At 49.3% G+C, this 27673-nt stretch overlaps 1 protein-coding gene across 2 annotated transcripts in view; it reads left to right on the top strand.

Moving 5' to 3' along the window:
* Positions 1-26958, top strand: part of GPKOW (G-patch domain and KOW motifs) — a 41007-nt gene extending 14049 nt beyond the window's left edge. The window contains exons 6-12 of one of the 2 annotated variants that reach the window (XM_086940162.1): positions 2297-2429; positions 3714-3861; positions 7911-8055; positions 13023-13157; positions 19921-19990; positions 22479-22564; positions 26496-26958. In XM_086940162.1, coding sequence (XP_086796288.1) covers positions 2297-2429; positions 3714-3861; positions 7911-8055; positions 13023-13157; positions 19921-19990; positions 22479-22564; positions 26496-26624 — 846 coding nt within the window. In that variant the 3' untranslated portion in view covers positions 26625-26958. The remainder of the gene's footprint in view (positions 1-2296; positions 2430-3713; positions 3862-7910; positions 8056-13022; positions 13158-19920; positions 19991-22478; positions 22565-26495) is intronic. The other variant, XM_086940163.1, reaches the window with a different exon arrangement.
* Positions 26959-27673: the final 715 nt, after the last annotated feature.

The raw sequence follows: 27673 nt of genomic DNA on the forward strand, positions 1-27673 counted from the left end.
CACCCACCAGTTTGGACCCAGCCATATGCAAATCAGTCTTGACCCTATGCATCATGGGAACAGTCCAGACTGAACTGCCAGGCCAGGTCCTCCCTGGACCGGAAACCAGCTTCGAGGACTGGTTTCTGGCTAATCAGCCATCATCAGCCAGGCTAGCTTGAATCCAGTGGCGTAGTGAGCACGGGACCCACATCTGGGCATACCCTTCCCACTTAGGGTGACAAATGCAGAAGAGGGGCAGGGGTTTGGCTTTTCCCCTGTCTGGGGAAGCCTTGGGGTGCATATCAAGGGCGTCAGAGACCTTTGAAGCCTCCCGCCTTGGTATGCTGATTTACCAGCCCTTCTGTCCTCTGAGAGCGGACCTCCTGGGGGTCAGAAACTTTGTGTGTGTTGGCAGGCTGGTCTGGACCATATCTGAAATCCGTGTGAGTTTATTAATACGAGGCGTTTGATACCAAACGTCATATGTTTCAGTGAAGCCATCGTGTAGCTGTGGAGCTCGTTTTGACCAGTGCTCAGTACATACCATGAGAAGGCTTCCCTGCTCACTTGAACGGACCTGCACAGAGCCCTGCCTGCTCATGCAGATATGTCCTCACATGTCATGTAAATGCACCCTTCATAGGTCTGTAAGGCCTTCTGTAGGGGTGGCTTACAAATATGACATGCAGTGTTCGGGGACAGGGTACACAGAGTATGTGACATGTCGTGTTTTCACTTTTAAGATCACCTTGGCACGCATCCTGCAGTGACAGTCTGTATGAGTTTGGTGCTTGTTCCCTTAGGGTGACACAAGCTATGCTGCAGCTCATAGGGACCCTCTCTAGTACCTATGCCCTCGGTACCAGAGGTACCACTTTCTACGGACTTACATGGGTGCTAAAGGGCTGGTCACTTAGGGAAAGAACACTGGGGACCTGGTTAGCAGGAACACAATGCACTTCAGTCAAAGTTGCAGCAAATTCCAGGCACAAATGTGGGAGTATTACTACAACAAAAGCCCAGTTTCCTACAAGCACAGCCCCGACTGTACCCAGAGGCCAGTGTACTGCACAGACAGCCCCTCCCTTACTATACACAGAGGTCAGTGTACTGAACAGACAGCCCCTCCCTTACTGTATCCACAGGTCAGTGTCCTGCACTGGCAGCCGCTCCATGACTGAAGTCCACCCACCTCCCCTGTCCAGAAGCCAGTCTGTCGATCTAGAGTCCCACTGTTACCTGACCTGCTCCAGAGATCCGTGGACAGCACCGTCTGACTTCCTGCACCCCCACTCCTCTCCACTGCAGGCAGAGGGGACTTTTCAGCACCTGTACCAGATCTCTTGACTGTATTCAGAGGTCTGTATACAGCACTGCTGGCTCACTGTCTGACTGAGTCCAGTACTTTCTGCCCCTCCCTGACTGGGATATAAGAACAGTACACCATACTGTTTGCTAAGCCCTTGACTGTGTTCAGAGGTCAGTGTACCGTACCCACTGGTAGCCTGTAACTAGCAGTCAGTATACAGCACTGCCCCCCCCCAGCCTGTAACTAGCAGTCAGTATACAGCACTGCCCCCCCCCCCCCAGCCTGTAACTAGCAGTCAGTATACAGCACTGCCAGACCCCCTCTTGACTATAGCCAGTGGTCAGAAAGCAGCACTGACTGCCCCTCTCCTGAGTATCCTTAGTGGTCCGTATACCTCAGTGACAGGCCTTCCTCCCCTGACCTCCTTCAGAGGCCAGTATGCAGTACTCTGTCTGTCTGTCTTTTGATAGCTCGGTTGGTCGGTTTACAGTGCCTCCTGGCACTTTCCCCTCCGGGGGTGTCCCTCCTGGGTCTGGGTCTAGCCGTCTGTATACAGCACTGCCAGCCCCTCCCCAGGCCTCCTTCAGAGGCCAGTATGCAGTGCTCTCTGTCTGTTTACAGTGCTGTTTGTCAATCCCCCTCACCCACCCCCCACACACATGGGGAGGTCCCCTCTTTGTCTTGGTACTGCTTACAGCCTCTTTATACAATCCCTTTCGCGCTGCATTGTCCCTCTTTCCCTACCCCGGGGATGACTATAGTTCTTGCTTGGCCTCCGATACGGTCAGTCTTCCGTCTTGGTAATACAAGCTTCATTCGGCAGCACCATTGCCCACCCCCTCCTGCTTTCCCCACGCTGGAGATGTACGCTAGCCTTGCCTATTCTTCACAACCACTAGCCCATTCCTCGTGCTAGCCACTTATGCTAGTTGTTTATGTTCTTTTAGATGTCTCGCTGGTGTATTGTGCTTTTTCTGTTGCTGATGGATCACCCTTCTTTTGTAGGTGGAGGGCGTGGACCCCGACAATGCTCGAGTCATGGTGAAGCTTGCTATTGGGGGGAAGGTTGCAACAGTCACTCAGTACTCCCTTCGATTGGTTGGCAAGAAAGAATATGAGAAAAACAGCAAAGACTTAAGTAAGTAACTGAAGGTGTGTGCCCTCTAGGACAGGAAGAAACTACTACAATGGAGGGACTCCTTAGTTTCTGTGATGCCCTTTGTGCCAGTCTGTCCACCCAAGATGACGGGCCATCTTTTACCTGGTCTCAGAGATGCCTTTTGTGCCAGTCTGTCCACCCAAGATGAAGGGTCATCCTTTCTGTAATGACAGGCGTATCCTTGGTCTCCGAGATGCCCTTTAGGCAGTCTGTCAGCTTATGAGGAAGGGGGCGCTTCTTTTCTGCAAAGAGGGCACTCCCTGGTCTGTGCTGCTCTCAGGGAGAGCCCATCAGTTGTCATATTATGGTGTAAGTTCTCTAGCTTTAGAAGCTGTACGAAGGTGGCACTGAGAGTGCTGACGCTCACTGGTTCCCCTTGTAGGTTTAGGTTTCCTTTACCACTGTGGCCCTGTGCTCTTACGGCTGGGTGATGTCACCAACAAATCTCCATGTTGATCTTGCGCTCCCAGAAGCTCTTCAGTTACAAAGGTGCTGGTGGTAGTAGGCGCGTCTCCAGATCCTATGGGTTTAGAACGCACGAGGAGGACCACCGGGAGGAGTACCACTGGGAGGAGTACCACTGGGAGGTTGCATGTTCTCCAGAATGAACCAGGAATCTGAGTGCTGGAGAGCATTCCTGGCCAAGTTTAGCTACAGCCTAGTTTTTCTTGATTCTCCAGTGGTTGCGGTGTTCGACCTGTCAAGGCTCAAGGGCAGCTTCCATGATTTATCATGCTTCATACAGGGCAATGTCTAGTCCCAGGTATTCATTTTAAAGTAGATGTGTCTTTAAAATGCAATTGGATAACTAGAAGAATTGAAAGTAGTTACAACTGTGAAACCCAGAAGTGGCTAGCTCCCTCTGTAAATATGACCCTGGAAAGATCAGACACAATATAGTCTACAAGGAAATAAAATGGCACAAATCGACAATCTGTTGTACTCACTATGGTCAGTTAGGGTCCGTCCCCACCCTCACTGGGTCACCGTGTCTTCAGGTTAACTCCTGGTTTCACTGAGTTGGTGTGCACCTGGGTGTGTGTTTCTGTCCCCAAAATCTCTTCACATGATCTGCGTTCACCCCGAAGAATTTAGGAGCCTGAAACAGCGGGAAGCTGTGAAGGGAGGTGCGGGTGGAGGTATTCGGAATATGTGACCCTTTACTCCAAAGTGGATCTGTCAATCGCTCTCTTGTGTGCCACAAAACAGATCCACCTAACGTCGGCCTTTCGTGCTTCTCCTGTGTCTTCCTCCTCTCACCAGGTCGTTTAAGCAAAGCCCACAAGGCTGAAGAGAAGAGGAAAGAGGAGGAACGAAACGGATCAGGACCTGCTTCGCAGACTGACAGGACAGATCCGAAGAGTTCAGTGCAGAGCGATAAGAAGCGGAAACCCCACCGGGAGTCTGACAGGTAACCCCACGTAACCCCTTTAGAAGGAGACGGTCACTAGGCCAGGGGGCGGCACCAGAAATAGTGACCCAGACTCTTCAGTGCTGGTGCTTAGTTGAATAAGTGTTCGGCCCAAAGTTGTTCTCAGAAAACAACAGCCGACGATATTGAATGTCAGGGGGACACATTCCAAAGATGCATAGTCGTCTTGATTCCACCATCCTTGTGCCTGTTTCACCCACAGCCAGACACTCCTGCCTCTTTATCTCACCGTTTTTAGATTCTTTTTCATCCCTGCGCTCTTTCTTTGTCACTGTTTTTCTGTCTTTCACTCCGTTCCCCCTCTTTTGTCTTTCTCTTGCTCTGCGTCAAATTCGATGAGGAAAAACAAGTGCTGACCCAACAATGAGTGCCAGAGGATCCCACCTACCACCCCCGGCTCAAGCTGAGCACTGAGTCCTTTTCTATCCAGCAGATGAAAGCGACTGCAGGGCTTTCATGACCTCTCTACCGAAGAGCAGCGGCCAAGGGGACTCTGCAGCTAAGAGAGTTGCTGCGCATCCCACGGAGTTTTGTTCTATACTTGTAGGTTTCTTGTTAGGCCTTTGGTAGGACTTCTTGTGTTAGCAATTCGATGAATGTCAAGGGAGACCTGCGAGGCTCAGGACCACAACTTAGCGGCAAGATGTTAAATTGTATTCGGAATGTTTCAAGGTTTTAACTATTGTGTCGTATTTTAAGGTGCAAGTTTGGTTAATATGTCTTTTTGCTGCTCCCCAGAAATCTGATTATTTGTTCCTCTTGGACTTAATTTGTGCAGAGGGATCTTGCTAGTTGCAACTATGCATCTTGCTTGAGAATTGGGGATCTTAGTTTTCAGCCTCTCCACCCGGTGTCTGGGGAAACTTTCCCACCGCCTCATCCTAGGAGGACGACCGCCTCCATACCATCAGTCGCGCAGTGACTCTGCGCATGTAGGTTTGAACACGCTTGTACAGGTGTGACTAGACGTGTCCGATCGCTAGCATTGTATAATATCCATTCGACAGACCACCTCACATTGATGACACTGTGGCTCTGAAATGTAAGCTTTGCCGCAGCGTGACGTGAATGGAGCTAGTGCCACACATTCCGTAATGCAACCTACCTGTCATGTGACCAAATGAAATTCTGTATAATAAAAGGCGGTGTTAATTGTGCGTAAGTTAATGGATGTCTGGTGTTAGTGGGGCTGCTTTTTGTTCCTGACCAGGTAACCAATATCTCCTTTCCACTGAGGTAACCAAATGGAGGCAGTGCCGGAGTGCGGTGGGCAACAGACGTGTCATGCTCAGTCTTGTGGGGGTCGTCGCTCTGTCCAGTAGAGGACTCAGTGGTACCTGGCAGAGGTGGGTGTGGCCCTCCCATACTAGCCCTGCTCACACCTCCTACCCACCCCTATGCCACTGGGACATAATGGTGTTATGGTGTGTGCACTCCCTCAGGGAGAGGTTGCTAAGGGGGTGGTTCGGCTCCCCTGGGGTGTACATTAGCCTGCAATACAGGGAGGCTTTTTATAGATGGAGACCGGATAGTGCAGGGGTTTAGGAGGTTGGATCTTCTCATCACCTGTCATATTCTGGCAGGTGGACGCTGCTTCGGTGTCGTCTTCTGTGAGACAATCGCTGCATTGTGTGTAAAACCGAAGCTTATCAGAGCAGTAGTGTTTACGCAGCTTTTCCTGAAAGTCTGAGTCTGCCTTGAGGTCAAAGGGGAGAGGAATCAGACTCCAGAGGGAGGAGGTCTGTATCCATAATGTTCTTCCCCAAAAGATTTGTACTTTGTTGATTGGAGAGTCTACTTTGGGTGTTGAAACTAGGGTTTCTGTTCAGCTGATCCAGCATCAGAAGGTTGAAGAGGTAGAGGGCGCTAGACTGTAAATGGCCTTTCACAAGTCATGCAGGTGTGAATTCAGCTTGTTTAATGGGGTGCCATAAATGTATTTGCAAAAAGGACAAATGATGGACGGAAAGCTGAACAATTCAGACATTCTCCCCAGTTGCAAAGATCTGGGTTAAATCCATCATCATTCTTTAGCTCACTTTGCCACCTTAGTTTGGGTCCAGCCAAATGCAAATCAGTATTGACCCTGCTCCAGCCTGAACTGCCAAGTCGGGTCCTCCCTGGACCGGAAACAAGCACCCTAGGACCGTTTTCGGGGCATCACCCCTCATCAGCCAGGCTAGCTTGAATCCAGTGGTGCAGTGAGCACGGCACCCACGTCTGGGCATACCCTGCCAACTTAGGGCTACAAAAAGAACAAATGATGCCTTTGTCGGCCTAAGTGGGTAAGGAATGCCCATATGTGGACGAGGACCGGGCTTGGCAGTAGGGGCTGGACTGTTCCCATGAGGCACAGGTTCAAGACTGATTTGCATATGGCTGGACCCAAACTGGGGTGGCATGGTGAGCATAAAAACGATGACTTATACCCAGATCTGTGACTGGGGGTGAATGTTTGACTTGTTCAGCATTCAGTCCATCATTTTTTCTTCTCGCATAAATGTATTTGCTCCGTGTGACCTGTCGCTAACTTCAGAGTGGAAGAGGAGCAATTAAATGTTTACAATCAGAAGAAAAAAGCCATGGCGAGTAGGGCGCATCCAGACAGGTCGGTGGGTGTCCATTGTTAATGTGAGATCACCGACCCTGGTAGTATGTTGGAATGACGTCAGTGTTGTCGATAAATTGCCAGTTTGCTTGCGACCAAGAATGCAGTGGGTTGCAAGGTTCTGTGCCCTCAGGAGCCTGCGCAGTGTCTTGGCAGGCGGACTCTCGTGGAGTCTGTTGCAGAGTTCATCCCGGACCAAACCACAAGTAGAACTAGGGGTCGCACCGAGGCAGAATTCCAAAGAGGATCCGTAGATGGGAGCGGACAGGTGTTTCCTCAGCAGGAAGTCTTCAAGTCGTCCTCCCTCGTCTTTCTGAAGGACTTCTGGCCTCGAAGGAGAGGCTGTTTCTGAAACACATTTATGTTTTCAGCGCCTTCGCTGATGTGGCCCTGTGTTTGCAGTTGTGCGCATATGACCTAAAGTAGCGGCCGCAGGCTTGTCCCTTAAGGTTTGTATTCCATAAAAGGAGTTGGTGCTGGGGAATTTAACTAATGGAGTGCTGGGAGGGGAGCACTTTTCATTGCGGCTGGTCACATCTCTGAATCTGTTTGTGATCAGTTCTCTGGTTATAGGGACCCTTTGAGGGCAGCTCATCTTTGATGGAGCAACAGATGTGTGCATGGTCAGACTGGGTTTGTAGTCCCGAGCCCTGGCTGCCCAGACCCTTACGTCTTGACACTTTGAGAAGCCCCTCAAAAGCCCTGGATGTCTTCCCCACCTCCTTCCCAAGGGTATTGAACTTGTGTGGAGCTCACCATCTAAATGTGTAGCCTTAATCGCCTGTGAAGCCCCCTGGGTTCCTTGGCTGTGTTAATAGCCCCTCCCACGCCCCCCCAGAGCCCAGGCAGTCTGTGAAGCCCCCTGGGTTCATTGGTTGTGTTATTAGCCCCCCAGAGCCCAGGCTGCCTGTGAAGCCCCCTGGGTTCCTTGGTTGTGTTAATAGCCCCCTAGAGCCCAGGCTGCCTGTGAAGCCCCCTGGGTTCCTTGGTTGTGTTAATAGCCCCCCCCCCCCAGAGCCCAGGCAGTCTGTGAAGCCCCCTGGGTTCCTTGGTTGTGTTAATAGCCCCTCCAGAGCGCAGGCTGCCTGTGAAGCCCCCTGGGTTCCTTGGTTGTGTTAATAGCCCCCCCAGAGCCCAGGCTGCCTGTTAAGCCCCCTGGGTTCCTTGGTTGTGTTAATAGCCCCCCCAGAGCCCAAGCAGTCTGTGAAGCCCTCTGGGTTCCTTGGTTGTGTTAATAGCCCCCCAGAGCCCAGGCAGTCTCTGAAGCCCTACAAGTTCCACGATTGTGTTTATAGAGCTCCTCCAGGACCCAGATTGCATTTGGACCACTGCACACACATATTCTCTTTGCTGGTGTCTGATTAACTTTGCTCGAGGGTGGTAGCTGGTAATCACCTCAGCCCTTTCTCTTTGCCCACAGAGAGTCCCCTGTGGTGAAGCAAGTAAAGAAGAGTGACCACGGCAGCAACTCTTCCTCATCCCGATCCGCCCACTGGTTGCAGCGGGACCTCCGGGTGCGCTTCATCGACAAGCAGTACAAAGGCGGCAAATACTATAACTCCAAGGTAATGCATGGTAATACTGGAACTGCAATGTACTGTATGCGTACACCCAGGTACGGCGTGATCGTGAGTAATAACACTCCAAAGTATTCTGTGCTAATACCTAGGTAAAGTATATAAAATAATACCGCCAATGGACTATGCGCTTACACCCAGTTACTGTGTCAATAATACCTCCTGTGCCCGTGCGCTTCTACCCAAGTGATGTGTGTAAATACCACCTCCGGTCGACTGTGCGCTTACACCCAGTTACTGTGTGTCAATAATACCTCCTGTGCCTGTGCGCTTATACCCAGTGATGTGTGTAAATACCACCTCCGGTCGACTGTGCGCTTACATCCAGGTACTGTGTGTCAATAATACCTCCGGTTTACAGTGTGCTTACATCTGGGTACAGCGTGATTGTGAGCACTCCAAAGTATTCTGTGCTAATACCCAGGTAAAGTATATTAAATAATACCACCAGTCAAAATTTGTAATAATAATCGACATTTATAAATCGCAAACAATCACCCGTAAGGGTCTCTAGGCGCTGGGGGCCGTCGGGAAGATTAAGCAAGCTATTGCCCAGAGTCACATGGTGCTGGGCTAATCTGGTGCCGGGGATCGAACCTTGATCCCCAGATTCCAGCGTCAGTCGCCCTGACCGCAGCGCCACACTTCTCCCGACCAGTGGACTGTGCGCTTACACCCAGGTACTGTGCGTCAATAATACCTCTGGTTTATAGTGCGCTTACACCCAGTTACTGTGTGTCTGTAACATCTCCTATGAACTGTGCGCTTACACCCAGGTGCTGTGCGTCGATAATACCACTTCTGGTTGGTACCAGAATTTACCAAGTCTCACCTGGACCCTTGTATGCCCTCAGCTGCAGTGTATGTTGTTGCCTCTGGAGTTGCAGATGCCACTTGTTCCTGTGGTAATAGTGGATATCGCCAGGCAGCCCACGTGAACAAATATTTACATTTGGAAGAGACACTGTTTGCAAACTCTACTTATCCTTTAGACCCTGGTACCCAGGCACCACCATGGCAGGTGAACCGTCACCAATCTAATATTTAAGTGGCTGGAAATAACTAGAAACTGCTAGATACCAAGCGACTTTGAAAGCTGCACTTCCACTGCTACAGACACTCTAATCGAAACAGAAGAAGCCCTCCGTCTGCATGAGGGGCACACTTGGTGCCCTCCTTGCATAGTCCAGTTCAAACTAGCTCAGGGGGCTGTTGGCTCCCGCTCTGGTGCGAAACTGGACAAAGGACATGGGAGTATCCTCCCCTGGGAGGGAACCCTGATTCATCCCAACCCTCTCCTTAGGGTACTTAAGGGCTTACATGAGGATGGGTCCCTAGATTCATTGTGGGACAAGATTCATTTCGAGACACCACTTCTACTTCGACCGTCTCAGCACTCTGGACTTCGCTCATTGTATCGAGGCTGCAACTGGGAAGACTCCTGTTGCTCTTGATCTCATTGCCTGCTCGTCTGCTGCAACGTCCGTACCTGTGCTCCATACAGGAACCTTCTAAGGCCTGTGGGCATCCAGGACACCTGAAGGAGTCTCCCGTGGGGTGAAGGAGTCTCTTCCCTGCATCTGTAGGCACCGTAACTAAGCCGATCGGTCTGCTGCTCCTGGGCTCCTATGGACTCCGAAAGGTTCAGCAACACAGGTGGTGGTTCTTCACATCCCTCGAGGCCTGCCCTGTCTTCTCACCAAGTTTGAGGCAGTATCCCTTGTTGGAGCCGCAGGAACCGAACCCCTGTGTATTGCATTGACTTGCTGTTAAAAAGGCTTGTTGGCTTCCTTGCTCCAAGATCTTTGGGCTCCAAGTAGCCCCAACCTCCAGCATCTCCTGTGACCAAGATCTTTGTCCTCATTGCATCCCTTGCACTGTGGTCCTGCATCTTTGGTGAGCTGCTTGAGGTCCTCTGGATCCTATTGAGGATCTTCTTAGATTTCTATAGCTCCCCTGATTGCTCGGGAGAGTCATCTGGGCCTTGCTGTTCCCAACACTGCACCTTTTTTGCTTTCCGCGTTGGGTTGCAGTTGCCAAGGCTTGTTGGTTCGCTCGACGGACACTGACCCCTCAATTCTCGACATCCAACGTGGGACAGCTTGTGAATGGCTCCTGGTCTTCCACAGCATTGCCTGGTCCGCACAGCTGCAGCAACTAGGTCACCGTCAACTCTACATTGGTGGGCATTCGTCTTTCATGCCTCCTGGTCATTTCTGAGTGGCATAGACTCTGTCCCCTCTGCTTTCAAGTACTTCTCAACGTGAATCCACCTTTCGGTTCCACCGGACACTTTCACCTTCCTCAGCAACGGCATCTTCCTGAAGTCCTCTATTGAGTTTGATGGCGGTTTCAGACGCCACCTCACATCTGTGCACCCGGCTTCCCTGTTCTAGGTATCCTGGTTCCTGAGGTATCCACTGTGGGGCGACTCTCCAACCTTCTGTCTTTCACGGGGTTTCTACAGGGTCCACTGGGAAGGGGCCTTCTTCTTTAAAATTGCAACCGCGACTTTCCCATTGACTTGAATTGAGCCAGCGGTCGTGTTGCCACTCTGCACACAGCCTCCTTGGGGTTCCTGGTCTCTTACCACGGGTGAGTCCATGGTTCCCCGGCACTTCTACATCTTCTGGGTTCAGTTGAGACTTGAGTTGTGGTTCGCATACCACTATTAGAGTATATGGTTTGGTCTCCCCTTGGTGACCACTGTGCATTTGTGCTACTTACCTGTTTTATTGCAAAGTATTGTGTGCATTGTGTATATCTCCGAGTAGAAGATATCAAGCTGCTTTACACTCCTTCTGGACTAAGCCTGAAGGCTGCTCTCCACAGCTACCACTGAGAGAGCTTTCTAAGGTTGTCTAAGACCACTAAAATCACCATAAGGGTTGCCTGGATTAGTGGTAAGCGAGCTTCTCGCAAGCATTGATTCCCACCCCCTTCCTTACCCCCATCCACATGCCACCCCCACTGTCGCCGTCTATTACCTCATAGTGTTACATCATCCCCTACGTCGGAACTTCCTTTCCCTGAAGTCTCTGATTTCAGCCTCTGTCAGTCTGTTTGCAGGGATTGCCGGTTCTAAGCAGATGCCCCGATAGTCTGCCCATGCCTCAAATCAAAGTATGCTTCCTCGGGCACCCTTGGGCCGTGTTTACTGATTTCCCATGCAATAATCTATGCCTTTTTTCCATTCAGTGACCGTCGGGTGGAGGCCTTCCACCTGCGCGCTCCGTCCCTTTTGGCCACTGTGAGTCCCAGGTGAAGGAGATTTGTTTTGTATCTGTCACTGTCTAAGTCTTCATTAATGTGTAGAAGTGTAAGTTTAGGATCTATCCGCCCAAAATCTTTAAATTGGGTTGGCCTGGCATGGAGGATAAAATTCTCAACCTGCTGAATCGCTCCTTGGCAGAAGGACGGGTTCCCCACAACTTTAAGGAAGCACGGGTGGTCCCCCTTTTAAAGAAACCTGGTGCCGACCCAAAAGTTTTTAAGAACTTTAGGCCAATCTCCCAGCTACCCTTTCTCTCTAAAATTTTAGAGCAACATGTCCTGCACTCCCTCACTCACTTCGTAGAAAGCAACCATCTCTTGGAGTCCAATCAAGCAGGGTTCAGAGCTCATCACAGCACCGAATTGGTGATGCTCTCTGTGTTGGATGATTTGAGATTGAAGGCTGACAAAAGAAATCCATGTGCCTTGGTCCTTCTGGACTTATCCGCGGGATTTGATACCGTAAACCATTGTCAACTATTGTCGCGGGTGAGGATTTTGGGATCCAGGGTACGGCCCTGGCCTGGCTGACTTCTTTTCTAGAAGATCGCTCACAGCGAGTCCAACTGTCTGACCTCGTGTCAAGTCCAGCCAAATTGACATGTGGGGTGCCCCAGGGTTCAGCTCTTTCACCCCTGCTTTTTAATATATACCTACAGCCACTGATTGCAGCCCTAAATAAGTTGAACTGTAGGGTTTACAATTACGCTGATGACACACAAATTCTGATCCAGATTGAACACTCTCCGATCGCTTATTTGAGAATGCAAGACATTCTCAAGTTTACGATTAACTGGATGTCGGATAATTGGTTGAAAATTAACCCAGACAAAACTGAAGTCTTGGCAGTCAACACAGCTACCGATCCATGGAACGATCGGTTCTGGCCAGCTGAATTGGGGCCATGTCCAGAACCTGCGGTAGCAGTAAAAAGTCTGGGAATCAAAATTGATGCTCTGCTGTCCATGACACAGCAGGTGTCGTCAGTGGTGGGCACTTGTGTCGGTCTACTGCGCCAGCTTCGGAAATTCTCCTTATTGCTGTCCGTCTCCACCCTTAGGCTGGCTGTTTCTGCCTTAATTTTGGCACGGCTGGACTACGGTAACTCCTTATATCTGGGCCTACCTAACAATCTTTTAGCCAGACTCCAAGTAGTGATGAATGATGCGGCCAGGCTGATTTTTAATAAGCCTCGGCGCACAAGGGCAACGCCTTTACTTCAGGACCTACACTGGCTGCCAATAGCTCAGAGAGTTAAATTCAAGAGTCTATGCATTGCTCATAAAGCGGTCCATGGCTCAGCCCCTATCTATATTAAGGATCGACTGACTAAATATGTACCAAATAGGACCCTTCGGTCTGCTGACGCGTGTAACTTGACATGCCCTAAGTTCAGCCTAGTATCCAAGGGTGGCAGAGCCTTTTCAAGCACGGCCCCCCGAGTATGGAATTTGCTCCCAGTCAGATTGAGGAAAGAAACTAATCTTCTCACCTTCAGAAAGCACCTGAAGACTGTGCTCTTCTTGGAAGCTTGGGGTTCATCGTAGTGGGAGGCTGTGTGTTCTTACTGGTGTTATGTGTCCATCGTGAGCGCTTAGATACCTCAGGGTGATATAGCGCTTTATAAAAGAATAATAACATAACATATCTGGAGTCTCCACCCCAGGACTGACCACAGGCAGGCAAAACCCCTCTCCAGTGTGATCACAGGTCTCCACAGCCCCACACCGTATGTAGGAGGTTTCTTCTTCCACCTTACACCGGTGACAGTTAGGAGAGGCCACCACTCTCGTCCTCCACAGCTTACGTCGTGTCAGGTATACCCTGTGGAACTATTTTGATTGTATGAGGTGAAATCTGGCGACCATGCCTACCTGTTGAGTGTTTTACAACATGAACTAGAGCCATCATGATGGCAGTTCCTGTCACTGATAAGATGTTAAGAGCGGAAAGGAATTGCAGCCAGCCTAGCAGAGATTCGGCTCCAAATCCTAGATCTTCCCTGCATCGGTGTGTGGGGCCTCCCCGGTGTCCAAATCTACAGAATACTCACCTAATGAGACCAGCATTTATTCTCCTCTGGTGCCCATGGTGGAAAGCCACAGTAAGCTCTAGATCTCTCCCTTCCAAACCCCCTTTCTGCATCCACAGACTCCAGGTAAAGCCGGTTTCAGCGTGGATGAGATGAAATGATGGGAAAGAGTACTTAACCTTCCCAAAGTAGGACCCCCTCTGGTAAAGCATGCGTGTACCTTTGATCCAGTACCAGTAAGTCACATGCAAACATGTGTCCTACATGATAAAGCAGCATGGACCGTGATAGTGGATGGATCTTTCTCTGGGAAGAGGCAGCGGGCATCCGTCTCACAAGGGGGCAGCAGATCAAGCACCAGCGTCCTGACTAGAGGGATGCTGCCACCGCTGTATGAACACATAGAAAGAGGGCAGTGCCATGCTTCTCAGTATACTCAACAAACAAAATAGCCAGACAGATTTGTTTTTTAGATTTTTGATCCCACCCAGCCGATCAGTTCTGGAGGGTCATCTATTTTATTTTAGTATTTTTGTATTTTTAGAAAAATATTTAACCATTTAATTTGTATGTCATCAAACAGACAGTCAGCGAACAGTGAAAAAACACATAGAGACAAGTAAAATGTGCATAAATGTACAAGTGCTATACAATTTCTCAAAATCTATTTAATCAGTACTGTCAGTTCATACATGCAACACCAAAAACAATTAATCAATTACCTAACAGTAAATTCACATTAGGAACCAGTCCTTTAGATTAGGTACAAGAAGACAGGCGGACAGGGACAAAAATAGATGACCCTCCAGAACTGATCGGCTGGGTGGGATCAAAATTCTAAAAAACAAATCTGTCTGGCTATTTTGTTTGTTGAGTATATTTGAGTGGTCCAAGCCAGTTCAGATACAGGACCCAAACCTTTCTCCTTGCCATGCTTCTCAGTAGGCATGGCACAGCTCTGATAAAGGTAAGGGCAGGCATTAGGCACCTACAGTGCACTTGCATGATTGTCTAGTTCACCGGATGAACAACCCTGGCAGGAAGCAGTTTTTCAAAGCCATACAGAGGCTTTTATACCAGCAGGAAGGTCCGTTATAGGTCATTCACCCCTCCTAGCGGGATTGCACGGCATAAAATATGCTGGTTTTATTAACGCCCATGATGTATTTTTGTTCTGTGATCGCTTTTTGGTTTGTTCGGACATTGAGTGTATAGTATTGAACCACGTACTCCTGCCATGGAACGCTGTGCATTGTACTGGGCACCTTGTACGGTCGTCCGGTGAGGTCGGCAGCGCAGGTTATACACCTGCTGATCAAAACTTAATAAAAATAGGTTAACAATAAAAAGTTCAGCCATAGGTCACCGCTGCTAGGCGACAGACATTAAATAACATAGGTGCGTAGTATAGCAGGTGAACATAAAGACAAGGAAGAGAAGCCACCCCCCTGCAGCAGGTAAGACTAGTTTCAGGGAGGTGGCCTTGAGTGCAGGGACATGCCACTGCTGGCTGTCTTCTCCGTTTACGGAGGGCAGAAAAATCATACAGGGCACCACAACTTCCCAAAGCTGGGCAGGGACCTTGTATCCAAGAGCAGCTAAGTGCTAGTTTGCACTCAAACAGTCTGTGGAAGGAAATCCTTTTTCGTAAATTTACTCCGCACCTGAAATGCGAGCCCATGTCAAACTAATCCGATCACTTGTTCTAAAATACGCGTGGTACTTACCAGATCTGTTGTCAGATGAGCCACGTCATGAGCCAAATGCAAGTTGTACAAAGTGGTACCTGCACTTCATCCATTCTGCGTTTACCAGGTGCAGACTTGCACTTCACTTCTTTGTATCTCCGCACAAATACACTGTCCAAGGCAAGTGGAGTTGGTGAGTGGAAACAAGCCCAGAAAGCGGGGAAAATCCTGCTGCATAGTGCTAGTTAATTCGGGACATATACGTCACTCTATTCCAAGCCCGACGATCATGATTGCCCGGTAAAGGGACTGAAATAGCAGTCGGAAACAGTAATTCCAGGACAAGTATTCCCAAAACCCTGTATTAACCAAAGCTCAGCTGGGCCTTGTGTGTCCTGGAATATTTGAAGTACTAAAAAGAAATCGTCTGCACTGCCAAACAAAAGCAAGCCCAGAACCAGGCTTCTCGAGCCGGATACATCTAGAATACTCAAAAGGGTGCGGTGGCCACTCCGCCACCTTACTATCACCAAAGCTGCCAAATGTGACGAGACATTCACACCTGTGCATATGGACGCGCCTGTGTATGCATGCGCTAGCCACGAGGAGCCGTTAGAGGGAGAGGCGGGAGTTGTAAAATAAGCCCTCACGCATTGCAATGCATGCACTCCGTGGGAGGCGAAAGGAGGCTCATAAACAGCCAATAGCATTAGGAGAAAGAGAAATACCCTGCTGGGCAGAGCCAAGATGTGGCTGACAAACGTGACTCAGTGACTGCAAGAGGCTGATCAAAAAGTCAGTGGTTAAAAAGGGCCAAATCGTCATTATGTATATTAGAAACAATTGATCAGTTAGACAGACTTGCTGTCCTAAAAATACTGCACCAGATATACTGTATTGTGTGCAGTTTTCACCCACAGGGGAGTTATTTCATGGCTTACAGCATTTATTGCATCACATGACATGATTATCTACAATTTACGCCATAGTGTAACGCCTCAATAACTACCCTTCTCATATGCCTTAGAGTTATAAACCAATGGGGCTGAACAGTACTTGCTGAGTGCGTATTGTGATGGCTCTGTGGTATGGCTAGTTTATTGTAGTCTCCAAGAGAAACACTTACACAAATGGCTTCTAACCATAGTAACAATGAGCATTGCTGCTGTGCAATTCACTAACGAACTGCCTAATGATTGGTGGTTGCCAAGCTGAGCTGCTTAGCAACAGGTCCCTAAGAGACCGAGCTCAGTAAACAATAACTGGGTGCGCTAACCTACCAATGGATTACTAAGCAGCCGTTCAAAGCAATTACCTGTTGTGAAGGCACAAAAATGTATAACTTCCTCTGTCAAGAAGACGAGGATTATCTTAACAACCCCGGGCGCTGTGCCCGTCCCAGGGGCATTTTCCTACTGACAAACCAGCGGGCCGGTCACATGGTCTGTAGAAAGTATCTGGAAAGTTTTACATAGCTTAGCTGATATTGCTATGAATGTAGGCCAGGATTTTCACTCTTACAAGAAGTGAACGGGCCCTTTAAACACCCAAAGGACGAGGATTCAATCTGGAAGAAGCAAAGAGTTGTCCTTTGGAGACCACTTCATCACCAGTGTTTACACACCACCAATCGAGATTACGAACATCCGATCTTGAGTGTTACTTTTCGGACCAAAAAAGCAGTGTACTCGCACAGCAAAGAAAATTGCAAAGTCATATCAACAGTTTATTAAAGAGTATCCCAAAGTTTTAAAAAAATGTTGTCATACAGCATACATTGTGTAAGGAAACAGCAACATCGTTCTATGAATCCACATTGAATTACAAATACAGCGCAAATAGACAAGTTATAAACCGGCGAGAGTATTAAAAAAGACACTATTCTGTCATACAAAACCATATCCAGAGCAACGTTGGGGCTGACCCTGATATATTACCGTCCGTCAGCTTCTAGTGTAACAGCCCACCGAGTGGATTTATGGTTTGCACTCTTTTTTTTAACAAAAAAACAAAACTAAGACGTTTTACGCAGCAATCGTATGGCACCATCTATGCCATTAGGAAACCCAAGACTACAACAAAGCTGGGTACGCTAGAGGTTGCCTTGATTGAGGCGAATTGTGAGTCTCATAATAAGGTTTGAATCATCAAATTCATACTTTGGTACTGGGAGCAGGATAAAATATCCCCCAGAGTTTGATATCGCGCAAACATAATCCGAATCGGGTACCAGAGCGCTTTACATAGCACCAGTTACGTTACATGAGGACACACATTCATTTGTGTTAGGCACGGGGAGATGAAGTGATTTGCCCAGAATCACAGGATGTTTTAGCACCACTACCGTGACTCGAACCCAGTTTCTGAGGTCAAGCGCCCTAGCCGTTAGGCCAACTCCTCTCCCCAGAGCTTGAAGATACATTACCAGCAGAGAGTGTAAATGTTTTTAGTCTTGATAAAGATGTTCTAAACCAGGAAACCCTTGAAACGCATCGACGCCTGTACTTCAGGCGCCATCTCCCCCCCCCACCCATCCTGTACTCCTCTGGGAGATGTTTGACCAGCTCCTGCATCTCCTCCCACTGGGATCGGTCATAGTGGAGAGTTGGCTCTGTGCCTGCGAGGAACTGCCCCTATGTCCACCCTGCTGCACTCTGCGACCAGCTTCCTGCTCTTTGTCAGGCGGCGGGGCGACGCTTGTGGCCCAGAGCTGAGGCCCTTTTGCTGTGCGGTATGGATGAGTAGAGGGTCGGAGGGGCATGGCCGCTGATGTGGACAGGGTCACCGGGTAAGGCTTGTGTTTTTCTCCTCCCTGGGGTGTGAATACCCTTGCCTTGATGTGCTCTTTGGAAGTTTCAGTGCCGTATTGAAGGATGCCCTAAGCATGGGCAGGAACGACACGTTCACTCTGAGAGCGTTTACACTAGGACACACTCTTGTTTTTTGTGGAGGAGTTTCATGTCCACCGTGTGAGAGTGTCGGCCCTCGGGATGACGTGGTATGCCGCTGTATCTATTGTTAGGGGAGATGCCCGGATGAGGTCGGGGTAGAGGTCTTAGTCCCCTGGAGTACCTACATCATAGTCGTCCCAAGGGTCATCTTTAGGCCCGGACTCGAAGGGGCTGTTATAGGAATCAGCAAGGTCAAAGAAAGAGCCTGTTGGCTCCTAAGGTAGCTCCGTCAGAGGCAGTGGGGGTGTTGTGTGTGAGCACAACAATGGTGGTAGAAGAGGTGGAGATAGAGCATAAGCTGGAGGGCTGGTGCCCCTGTCTCCTGGGCATCTGATCCAGAGTGGGGGGTTCCAATAGGGGTTCCTGCTCGAAAGCAAGCCTCTTCTTTTGAGGCAATCTCTCTGCAGGCTTCGGCAGAGGTTGTTTTGCTGAAATATTCCATTAGAAGATGGATAAATAGGCACGTCTGCCTTACATCGAGCTCCTCTAGGCGTCGTTTCAGGATGAGCTGTTCCGAATCCTCGGAGTTGGTCATCGATGGTTCTTTAGTGCCAGTACAGGGGCGCTGGTGCCTTTATTTTTGAGTGGTGTTGAGGCTTGTCGGTGGCTTTGGGCCACATGGGGCTACATGGCTGGAAGGGGTCAGTATCTTTGGACGGGTCCTTTTCTGGATCCAAGGTCTTCAACTGGTGTAGACCGTAGCCTCAAGGCAGCTGAGGCCATGGAGGTGGTAGTGTCTTGTGCATCGAGCTTGATCCTCGACTCCCTTGGGAGCGGCGCTCTGCCTAATTGTGAGCCCTCCTATGAGGCTTTGAATGGGTTTCTTGCCAACTTGGGACCCTTGGTGTGGTCTTCAGTCGAGGGCCGCTGGGCCTGAAGGTTAGCAAAGCCTCCGCTTCTTCCTCTTGGATGGAGGCACATGGGGATATGGCCTCTGGGCTGGGTGTAGCTTGGTGCCACAGAATGCCCCAGAGCTGACTTCCTCCTGCACTGAAGGGGTCTGTTCGTCGAAGATGTCCGTGGTGTCGGTGGCAGCCTGCTGGTGCGTCTTGCTCTCTGTACTCACATTGCTTGGTATGGAAGGCATCTTAATACATTCCGGGACTCTAAAGATTCTTCGAACAAAACCAACTTGCAAATGTCTGAGCACGACAACAGAGGATAGGAGTATGCAGAGCATGTGTGTCAACAGCCACACCTGCTTCTTACACTAAAACACTCTGTTGACCAATCCTAACCCCACCTCACCCTTTCATGTCTAAATATCGGTTTCCTATTTTTCCACAATGAACATTTTAAGTCACCAGTATAAACTGCTTCGCTGGCATCTCCACACCCCTCCAGAGATGTCCTACTTTGTTTCCCTCTCTGTTGTATTTTTAGAATGGTACATGAAATTGTAACAAGAACTAGTTTCTTTATGGTTGTTTCCATAAAAATACATTCAACTAACACTAACTTGGCTACAGGAATGTAAACTATATAACCCGAGTCCCTTCCTGCACAAGCCCTGTTTCAGCATCCTTTGTAGCAGTGGGTCATCCGCAGCCCCCCTCTCTCTTTCCCTGAAGGGAGCAGGGTTTGGCACTTGCACCAATATCCCATCAGATACAGAATACCAGCATCTCCACCAACATGCCAGTTGCCCACACCACCCAGAACCACAAAACACACCTAGGCATCAGCTCTTTGTTACAATAGTGCCCTGAATTGATTGTGGAATGAATTGTTATGATTGAAGTAGTCCGCACCGCTGCTGAGGCAAAGATAGACACCATCTGTGCACAGTTTTGAGAAAATAGACTGTTCTGTTACACATTGTTGATAGGAGGAAAGCTGAGATTAGGAATACTGGAGTCCGAGTGAAGATGCCATTCTTGTATATACATTCCTTTTCCTGTCCCTACAGATTAGAATTGAAGATGTGCTGAGCCCCGAGGTGTGCGTGTGCCGGACAGACGAGGGCCGCATTCTGGATGGTGTGTATCCGTGTCTGTCTCCTGCCTCTATATTTATCCCCTGCTCTCTTCTTACTCAGCCACTCATCTAATCCTTCCCTCTCTGTTGTCTCTCTACTCCCACCTAATCTTCTTTCCTTCTCTCCAGCCGTGTTCATTCCTGTCTCTTCTCGTGTTTCCTGCTGTATATCTCCTCTCCTGCTCCCATTTCTCTCTGTCCTTTCCGTCGTACTTCTGTTACTCGTTCCCTCTCAAACTGCCCTGTTACTATGTGTGATCTTTTCTCATTCTGCCATCTACCTCGCATCAAGTTGTTTCTACCATCCTCTCACATCTGTCCACCTCACCTGCTCTGTCTCTTGCTAATCCTATTCTTCTGTTCTCTTACCACGGTCCTCTTTCTCCCCTCCATTGAGGTAAAGCTAGCAGGGAGAGCGAAAACTATGTACGTTCAAGTTATGGCTGAAGAGGGCATGTAACTCAGCCATGTTCTTATTCTGAACAATCAAGTATATTTGTCTTGTCAGGAGATCCATGTTCCAGACCCACATCAAGAGACGCCAAACAAGGCGCTCTACATCATTTGCCTGATGGTCAGTGGGAGAAGAGTCTGTTGGTTGATAGCGGCCCACCCAAAGTGACTCCAGTTCGCTTTATAATGCCATGAAGCATCGAATCACTTTCTGGGGTGCAGGCCTTCGATACTCTGGGGAAGAATGCGCATTTCCAGTGTAATTCCGTGTATTCTGTCATGTCTGGCCCCCTGAATGCGAGTGTGTTGGTGCTTGGGTAAGTGGGAGGCGGGGTCTTCCGTTTTAAGGTTGCTCGTGAGGTAGTAGGGTGTTCCATAGGGGTTACTTAGTAGTTGCTTCTTCCGCTCCCCACCTCCTTGTACAAAGCATTGTGTGTTTGGGTTTAAATTCACATCCCCTGAATGGAGGAGGAAAACATCTTCCTGTTTACCTGTCCCGGACCAAGCCGGTTCAGGCTGGTCATCATATTGCCTGGGAGAGGCAACAATTAAAGGTGGTGGCTAAGGGAAAGATCAGGATGGCCACCTCCAGTCAGCATACGGGCTCCCTAACGACCCCCACGTCCTCTGTCCTGTAGGAGCCAGGTACCCATCTATAGCGTCGGAGTATGCAGAGGTCGCTGCACTGCAATCCACAACCTCAAAGAAACACTCCTCCTGCAGCTGGTTGCCAAGGAGTTATGTATTATAGTGTATTGTAACATTTATATAGCACCTACTACCGCAGTGTGGAGGGCTGAAGTGCTTTCCTACCTGGGTAGCATGCTACACCGTGTAGGATACGTGGTTGGAAGGATGCTGTCTTTGTTTTGATCTATGTGGGAAGTGTTTACATGTGGCAGATCCAGAAAAATATGTACATTAGAATTGGTCCTGTCCGAAAGCTTGGGCCTACTTGCATCAAAGTGGTCATTTGGTTGGACGCAAACTGCCTTTCCCAGAACCTGAGCACAAATCAGCGCTTTGCTGTCTGGAGTCGGAGACTACTGAGAGGAAACATGCAACTGCTGAAGATCCCTGCCTGTGAGGGCTTGCTGCCTCTGCGCACAGGTCTGTGTGCCAACACACCCATCGTTGTTCCCTGTAAGTCCAGGATAAGGACTGTATGTCTTCGACTCTTATCTCGCTTGTGCGCCCCGTCTGCATGTGGCACAGCCCCCTGCAAGAGAGCTCTTAAATCTCAACTCTACATCACTGCATTTCCTCCTCAACCGACATCAGCCCAAGCGTAAGGGCCCTTGTCCCTCCACGACCATCGCTGCCCCTTGTTCTCCATTCTCAGCCCCTGACTGCTAAGTGCCATGAGACGTTGCAGTGTGGTCACTTTCAACGCAGCCGGGCAAAAAAACGTGCAAGCATCCGATGTACTAAACTGTATATCGCTGGTCACATTAACACAACAACGCGCTTTGGTTGCAGATCAGGCTACCACGTTTCGACTGTGTCCAGGGTTGAAGTGCACAGAAGTCCTTGAAGACACAAATGTTGTAAAAGTGTTACTATAATAGTGTATACAAAATGAGTAACAGTGGTTGGACATAGTATATATATCGAGAGTAATGTGCTAGCTGAACTAGGCGTTCTGCCCCACACCACGCTCTAAAAGCAAGCCCTCACTGTTTTATTGCTACCCCCGAAAGTCAAAGCTTGCAGAAGTACCTGGCTCCTCTGTCTCCAAATAAAAGGCAATGCTTGTTGCATGGCAAGTCGTCCTCACATACACCTGGTAGCTGGACTGACTCTCTCTACGCGCCCTTCTTCGAAGGTCCCTCTTTCTGCTCGCTGTACTCTTCCTTGCTTGCTCTCTCTCATTTATCTGATCTTTCTTTGTCAGTCTCGCCCTTTCTGTGCTTGCTGTTTTATCTCCCACATTCTCTTCTCCCCTCGGGTGCAGCGCCCCTCCCATTTCTCTTTCGTGCTTCTATTGTGTCTGCAGGATTCTTCCCTCCTAATGAGAATGTGTTCTGTGTCTCACAGGAATCAAGGAGTCCATGCTGGAGACCCTCATCCCGAAGGCGGAGGAGGATTTCGTCATGGTGGTGCTGGGGCCACACAGTGGTCAGGTGGGTGGAGTGTTTTGGGGTCACGTGATTAGACTTGTAGTTGGCAGTTTGGTGAGCGGAGGGCAGAAACAACACAGCTTGCGCTGTAGCAGCTGTGAACATTTTTGGCAATTTTATTTTGTGTTGAGTAAAATCAAAAAGGCCTCAAAGTGCTGCACAGCACAATGTATTGTTATAAAAACAAATTGTTACTAAGCATTTTAAGTAAGGGGCAAAACGTGTTCGAAGACAAATATTAAGATAGCTTTGAGTTGAAAGTTTCCACAAACAGGATGGTTTTCATAATTTTCAAATCCCAATATGAGGAAGTAGAGCTTTGGGGGACAGAGCAGCCTTTTAGGTTTTGAAGGAGTACTCTCCGAAAAGGACTCTGGGGGCATCTTTGACCTTAGGAAGATTTAAGTTTTGAGACACAGTAAAGGTTTACAATTCACTATTTGAGGTTCACCAAAAAATGTGAACTTTTTTTTGCAAGCTAAATGCGGCAATCAAGGGAAGGAGAACGCCTTCACCACAGAGGAAGTTCCATGCTGGCTAGCAAATAGTTTGGTGCAAGTTGGTCAAAATAGAGGTCAGAGTGAGCCCGGGATGTCACACGATGATAGATAATACTCCAGACACCGTGGAAGAGGCTCCATGAATCGGAAGCTCCAAGTTCTAGGTCATTGGAACAGCAAGGGACGAATGGCGGTTGCGAGCAACATCAGCAGTTGAAGCCGAAAGCTGCTTCTCCTGGGAGCCAGTCTCAGGCAGTCCTGTTTGTGGGTTTCTAGGGGTACCCTGAAAGCCATATTCCGATAGGCAAACTTAGTATGCAGTGTAGCTTGTGTATGTGTCCTGCACTCACTCACTAGATTAGGGACCTCAACGGGGGATGAATGGCGATGGCCTGAATTGTTCTCACCACAGTGTTGTCACCGCTGGTCCCAGAGACTCCCCCCCCCCCCCTCCCCCCCTACCTTCCATTCACCATTGCTGACGGAGGGCACTCTGGGGTGAAGATGGCACCCACTGGACCCTCCCCAGATGGACAGCAATGATCATAAACCACGGGCAGGGAAAGTATCAGCCAGGTAGAACGGTCACACCAGCCAGTGAGAAGTGCCACCCGTGTGCCATCTGCTGCAGTCAGAACCTTCTGGGTGTCAATGGTGTGAAAGCGTTGGGAACAGGTAGAGAGGTCACACCAACCAGTGAGAAGTCCCGCACATGGGGCACCTTCTGCACTGAGAACCTTCTAAGAGAGGGTCAACGGAGGGGTGTCTTTAGTGAGCTACAGAGGAGCTTCGCTTCCACACTTGAGGCGACTGAGGACCGATATCACAGGGCAGGAGAACAGGCAGAAAGGAGACAGATCCTAGGACCAAGGAATCCTGAATCAATTTTAGAAACAAGTAACTACTGGATGTAGGCAAGAGTTTTCAGAAGCCCAGGAACTGGCCCAGTTTCTCTCCAGTGCATCACTGCAGACCACCGTCTGATGTGTGGCAGGGCTCTTGTTTGCTTTTGGTTGAAGCTGTCGCCGGGTGTTATGAGGGGGATTTTAAGGCTGCTTGTAAGTCACAATGGGAGCTGCAAACATCTTTTGTGGTGTTAGGAAACCTATAGTCCTCTCTGATTTTACTTATGTGGCTTTCTAAAGCGTGGACCAGGAGTCCCAGAGTGCTGTACAGAGGAGGCAGCAAATTAAGCAATGACCACGATACAAGGACTTAAGGCAACAACAACCTGCTTACAGTGAAAAGGCCAATTTCCAATCACACGAGCAGTACATTTCAGATCTGTTAATGCTGTAAAAGTCAAGCAGAAAAGATGGGAAAATATCAGAGACTTTAAAGAACAAGATGAACTCGGATCTGGGTGATCTGAGCCCTCTTCCATGGCCACTGATGCTCGGCCCCTGGCGTCTCTATCCGAGATCAGCCAATGGAAGGAGAGAATTACCTCAAGATAGGCGCCAGGCTCTCCAGGTATCTACAAGGGTCCTTGGCATTCTTGACTCGTTTGTTCTTGGGCTCACAGGTACCGAATCGCAAACAGAAATAGGAAGTCTACATTAAGAGATTTACATCAACGTCTGAGTGCGGATATACTACTTTTTGGAATTCACAAAAATGTTCAGGAATCCCCCAAAAAGTTGCTCCAAGTGCAGGTTTTTAGCCTGAATTGGATCCCGGCTCATGCACACGTTTTGTTTGGTTTCCTCCGCTGGTAATCATTTTTCCCTGTTGAGAAACCTCTTCCCATACACTCGCTCCAGATCATAAAGATCCTGCTCTTTTCAGGCTGGAAAGGGGATTGAACAGGAGATTGTGGACGTCAGTAGGTGTTTGTGAGTGACTGAAAGCTTACACAGTTAACCACGCCATAAAACGCCTCGGAACGCCATATTTCCACGCCTTGAGTGGTATTTACAGGTGCAGAGAACTGCGCACTGCTGACGGTGTCTCCAGACTCCTAATTGGGCATATGCGTGCCAGGAATTTCTTTGTGAATTCCTAGCTGGCGTAGCTTACATTTGTAGTCGTCAAGGAGGAGGGAGAGTGATCAATCGATCAGCCGGGCACCAATTACCACCCAAGGAGGGGGAAGGTCCAGTGTCAGCTTGTGCCCGTGTCAATTACACGTTAAACAAAGGAGAGTGCTGAACTGTTCCTAAAGAAAGTAAAACAGACTGGCGTGACCGGAGGTGTGTGTGTTACACCTTTGGGCATCCATTTTGTTGGACGTGTTTGCCTCACACACCCGAAAGGGTGTCATGCTTCATCATAGGCGTTGCTCCTCGTCGGGGAGGCGGGGCAATCCCCGACGGGCTCACCTCAGAGAGGGGCTCTTTGGCGGAGATCTTTTTGTCCAACAGCCTATTGGTGAAGTGCGGGTGTGTGGGTTACGGCAGTAAGTTTCCTGGAGAAAGTGATTAAAATGTAGCAGGGGGTGCCGGAAAACACTTTATTCTGGGGGTCCCCCTACTGCAGTTAAAAACGTGGATCTAGCTCGCTGGGTGACGGCAGATTAGGTAGCGTAACCCTAGACGAGACTAGAGTGAGGGTTGGTCAACATGTTTCTCGCCTGGGAATGATCTCCCGCGAATCGTCAGGACCTAGTGATGGTGAGAGTTAAAGAGAGAGAAAGAAAAACATGCTGGTGTCATGTGTTTCGTGTTGGTATAGTTTACCTCAGGGGTTAATCCTATGCCTAAACAGGGGAGAAAAAAAGGAACAAGGTTAACATATTTATCAATCTCCTGTAAGCATATGAGGTCTAGTCACTGACTGCCCCTCCAGCCAACCACCTGGTTGTAATATAGTTCTCATCCATTGCTAACCTGTATACTACAATTTTTAGGCTGTTGGACAAAAAGATCTCCGCCAAAGAGCCCCTCTCTGAGGTGAGCCCATCGGGGATTGCGCCTACCAGACGAGGAGCAACGCCTATAATGAAGCATGACACCCTTTCGGGTGTGTGAGGCAAACACGTCCAACAAAATGGATGCCCAAAGGTGTAACACACACACCTCCGGTCACGCCAGTCTGTTTTACTTTCTTTAGGAACAGTTCAGCACGCTCCTTTGTTTAACGTAGCTTACATTTGGTCATCAATTTATTTTGTGGATATTCCCGATAGGTTTCAAGATGCCGGAGTGAAGTCACAGTTGGCATTGGAAGCTGCCGGTGCTCAGAGAGGAATCATGTGACCCTAAGAAGGGATACTCGTCGGTGTAGGGGAGGGATCTTGTGTGGGTTAAAGCTTACCTTCCACCTGAAATGGCTGCTGGGTGGGATCCAATGAGATCATACATTGCGCCGGTGTCTTACAGGGTCGACGCTTGGACATGGAAGGTGCGGGCCGATGGGAGGGGGATAGTGTATCAGTTATTGGAATGCTTTTGTGAAATTTTCTGGTGGTGAGCAAACCTCTGCCTCTCTTGCAGGTCGGCCGGATCCTCCGCAAGGATAAAGAGAAGAGTCGAGCTCTGGTGCAGCTTCTGCGGGATGAGGTGAACGTCTTGAAACTAGACTTTGATGCCATCTGTCACTACGTGGGTGAGACCCAGGACTGAGTACCGCCATGACTGAGATCAGTCCGAAGACCTTCCTGAGGATGAGGTCGCTGCTGGACTCTCAGAACTATTGCTGAGCAGAAATCACACCTGAGGTTGGGTTTCAAGGGCAAAGGTTGTATGAAGGTTGGTCCTTCTTTCCTCCTCTGCTTGGAGCACGGGCGTCCCTTTCCTGACCCAACTGCCGCCCACCACCCTGCTCTTGGCTGACTACGAGGGTATGTGGCCCTGTGACTCTCTGAAGACCATGTTGGATAACCTGTACCGAACACACCAGATCCCCGCTAGGGCTTATTTATTTTTATGCTGTAAATAAAATCCTTTTCCTAGCTTTTTGGACTTGAATGTCTTTGAGAAGGAGGTAGGGGGCTTGGATGCGTACAGTGCTGCGCGAAGACAGGTAGGTGTATCTATGTGGCGTTCAGACTATTGTTCAAGCAAGGTGTGCTCTGGACGCAATGTGACCAAAGAATGACCAACGAATGAGGAGCCTCACCAACCGAGAGGGAAACTCAAGCGTCCCGCGAGAGACGCCGAGAGCCAGGAGCGAGCTTCATTCAGTCACCTGAATTCACTGTACATCTCCCTGACATGCCCCTAAGTGCTTGAGTGGCCGGATACAGCGCTAGGCTAAGGCTGTTCTGAATGGGTAGTGTGAGAGGGCACAGTGGGGCAGGTGTGTGGACAGTTTGTTGATATTGTGACAAACTTGTGTAAGTGCGGAGTGATGCAGAGAGGAATGAGAGCCAAACCTGCATGTGATGAAACATGCCAGCTTTGTGTGGGGTCAGACCCTGGGGTAGAGGTTCCTGCCGGGGCCTGCCACTGGTTTCGCACTGCCTCCGGGTAGAGTGAGACTGGCTTGGGACCTCCTGACAAGGTGAAGGGGACCCGCTGGATGTTGTCCATCCTGCCCCGCTGCCTTTCGTGCAGCATGTGCAGGGCACCGTAACTTTCCGGTCTGAAAAGTGGTATTTTGTAATCTGGAAGAGACTTATAAATCCACTGTACCACGACGTCCAAGAAAGTACCATTTCATGGGCACATAT

The sequence above is a fragment of the Lissotriton vulgaris genome, chromosome 10 (assembly GCF_964263255.1).
Source record: "Lissotriton vulgaris chromosome 10, aLisVul1.2, whole genome shotgun sequence".
NCBI classification, from domain to species: Eukaryota; Metazoa; Chordata; class Amphibia; order Caudata; family Salamandridae; genus Lissotriton; species Lissotriton vulgaris.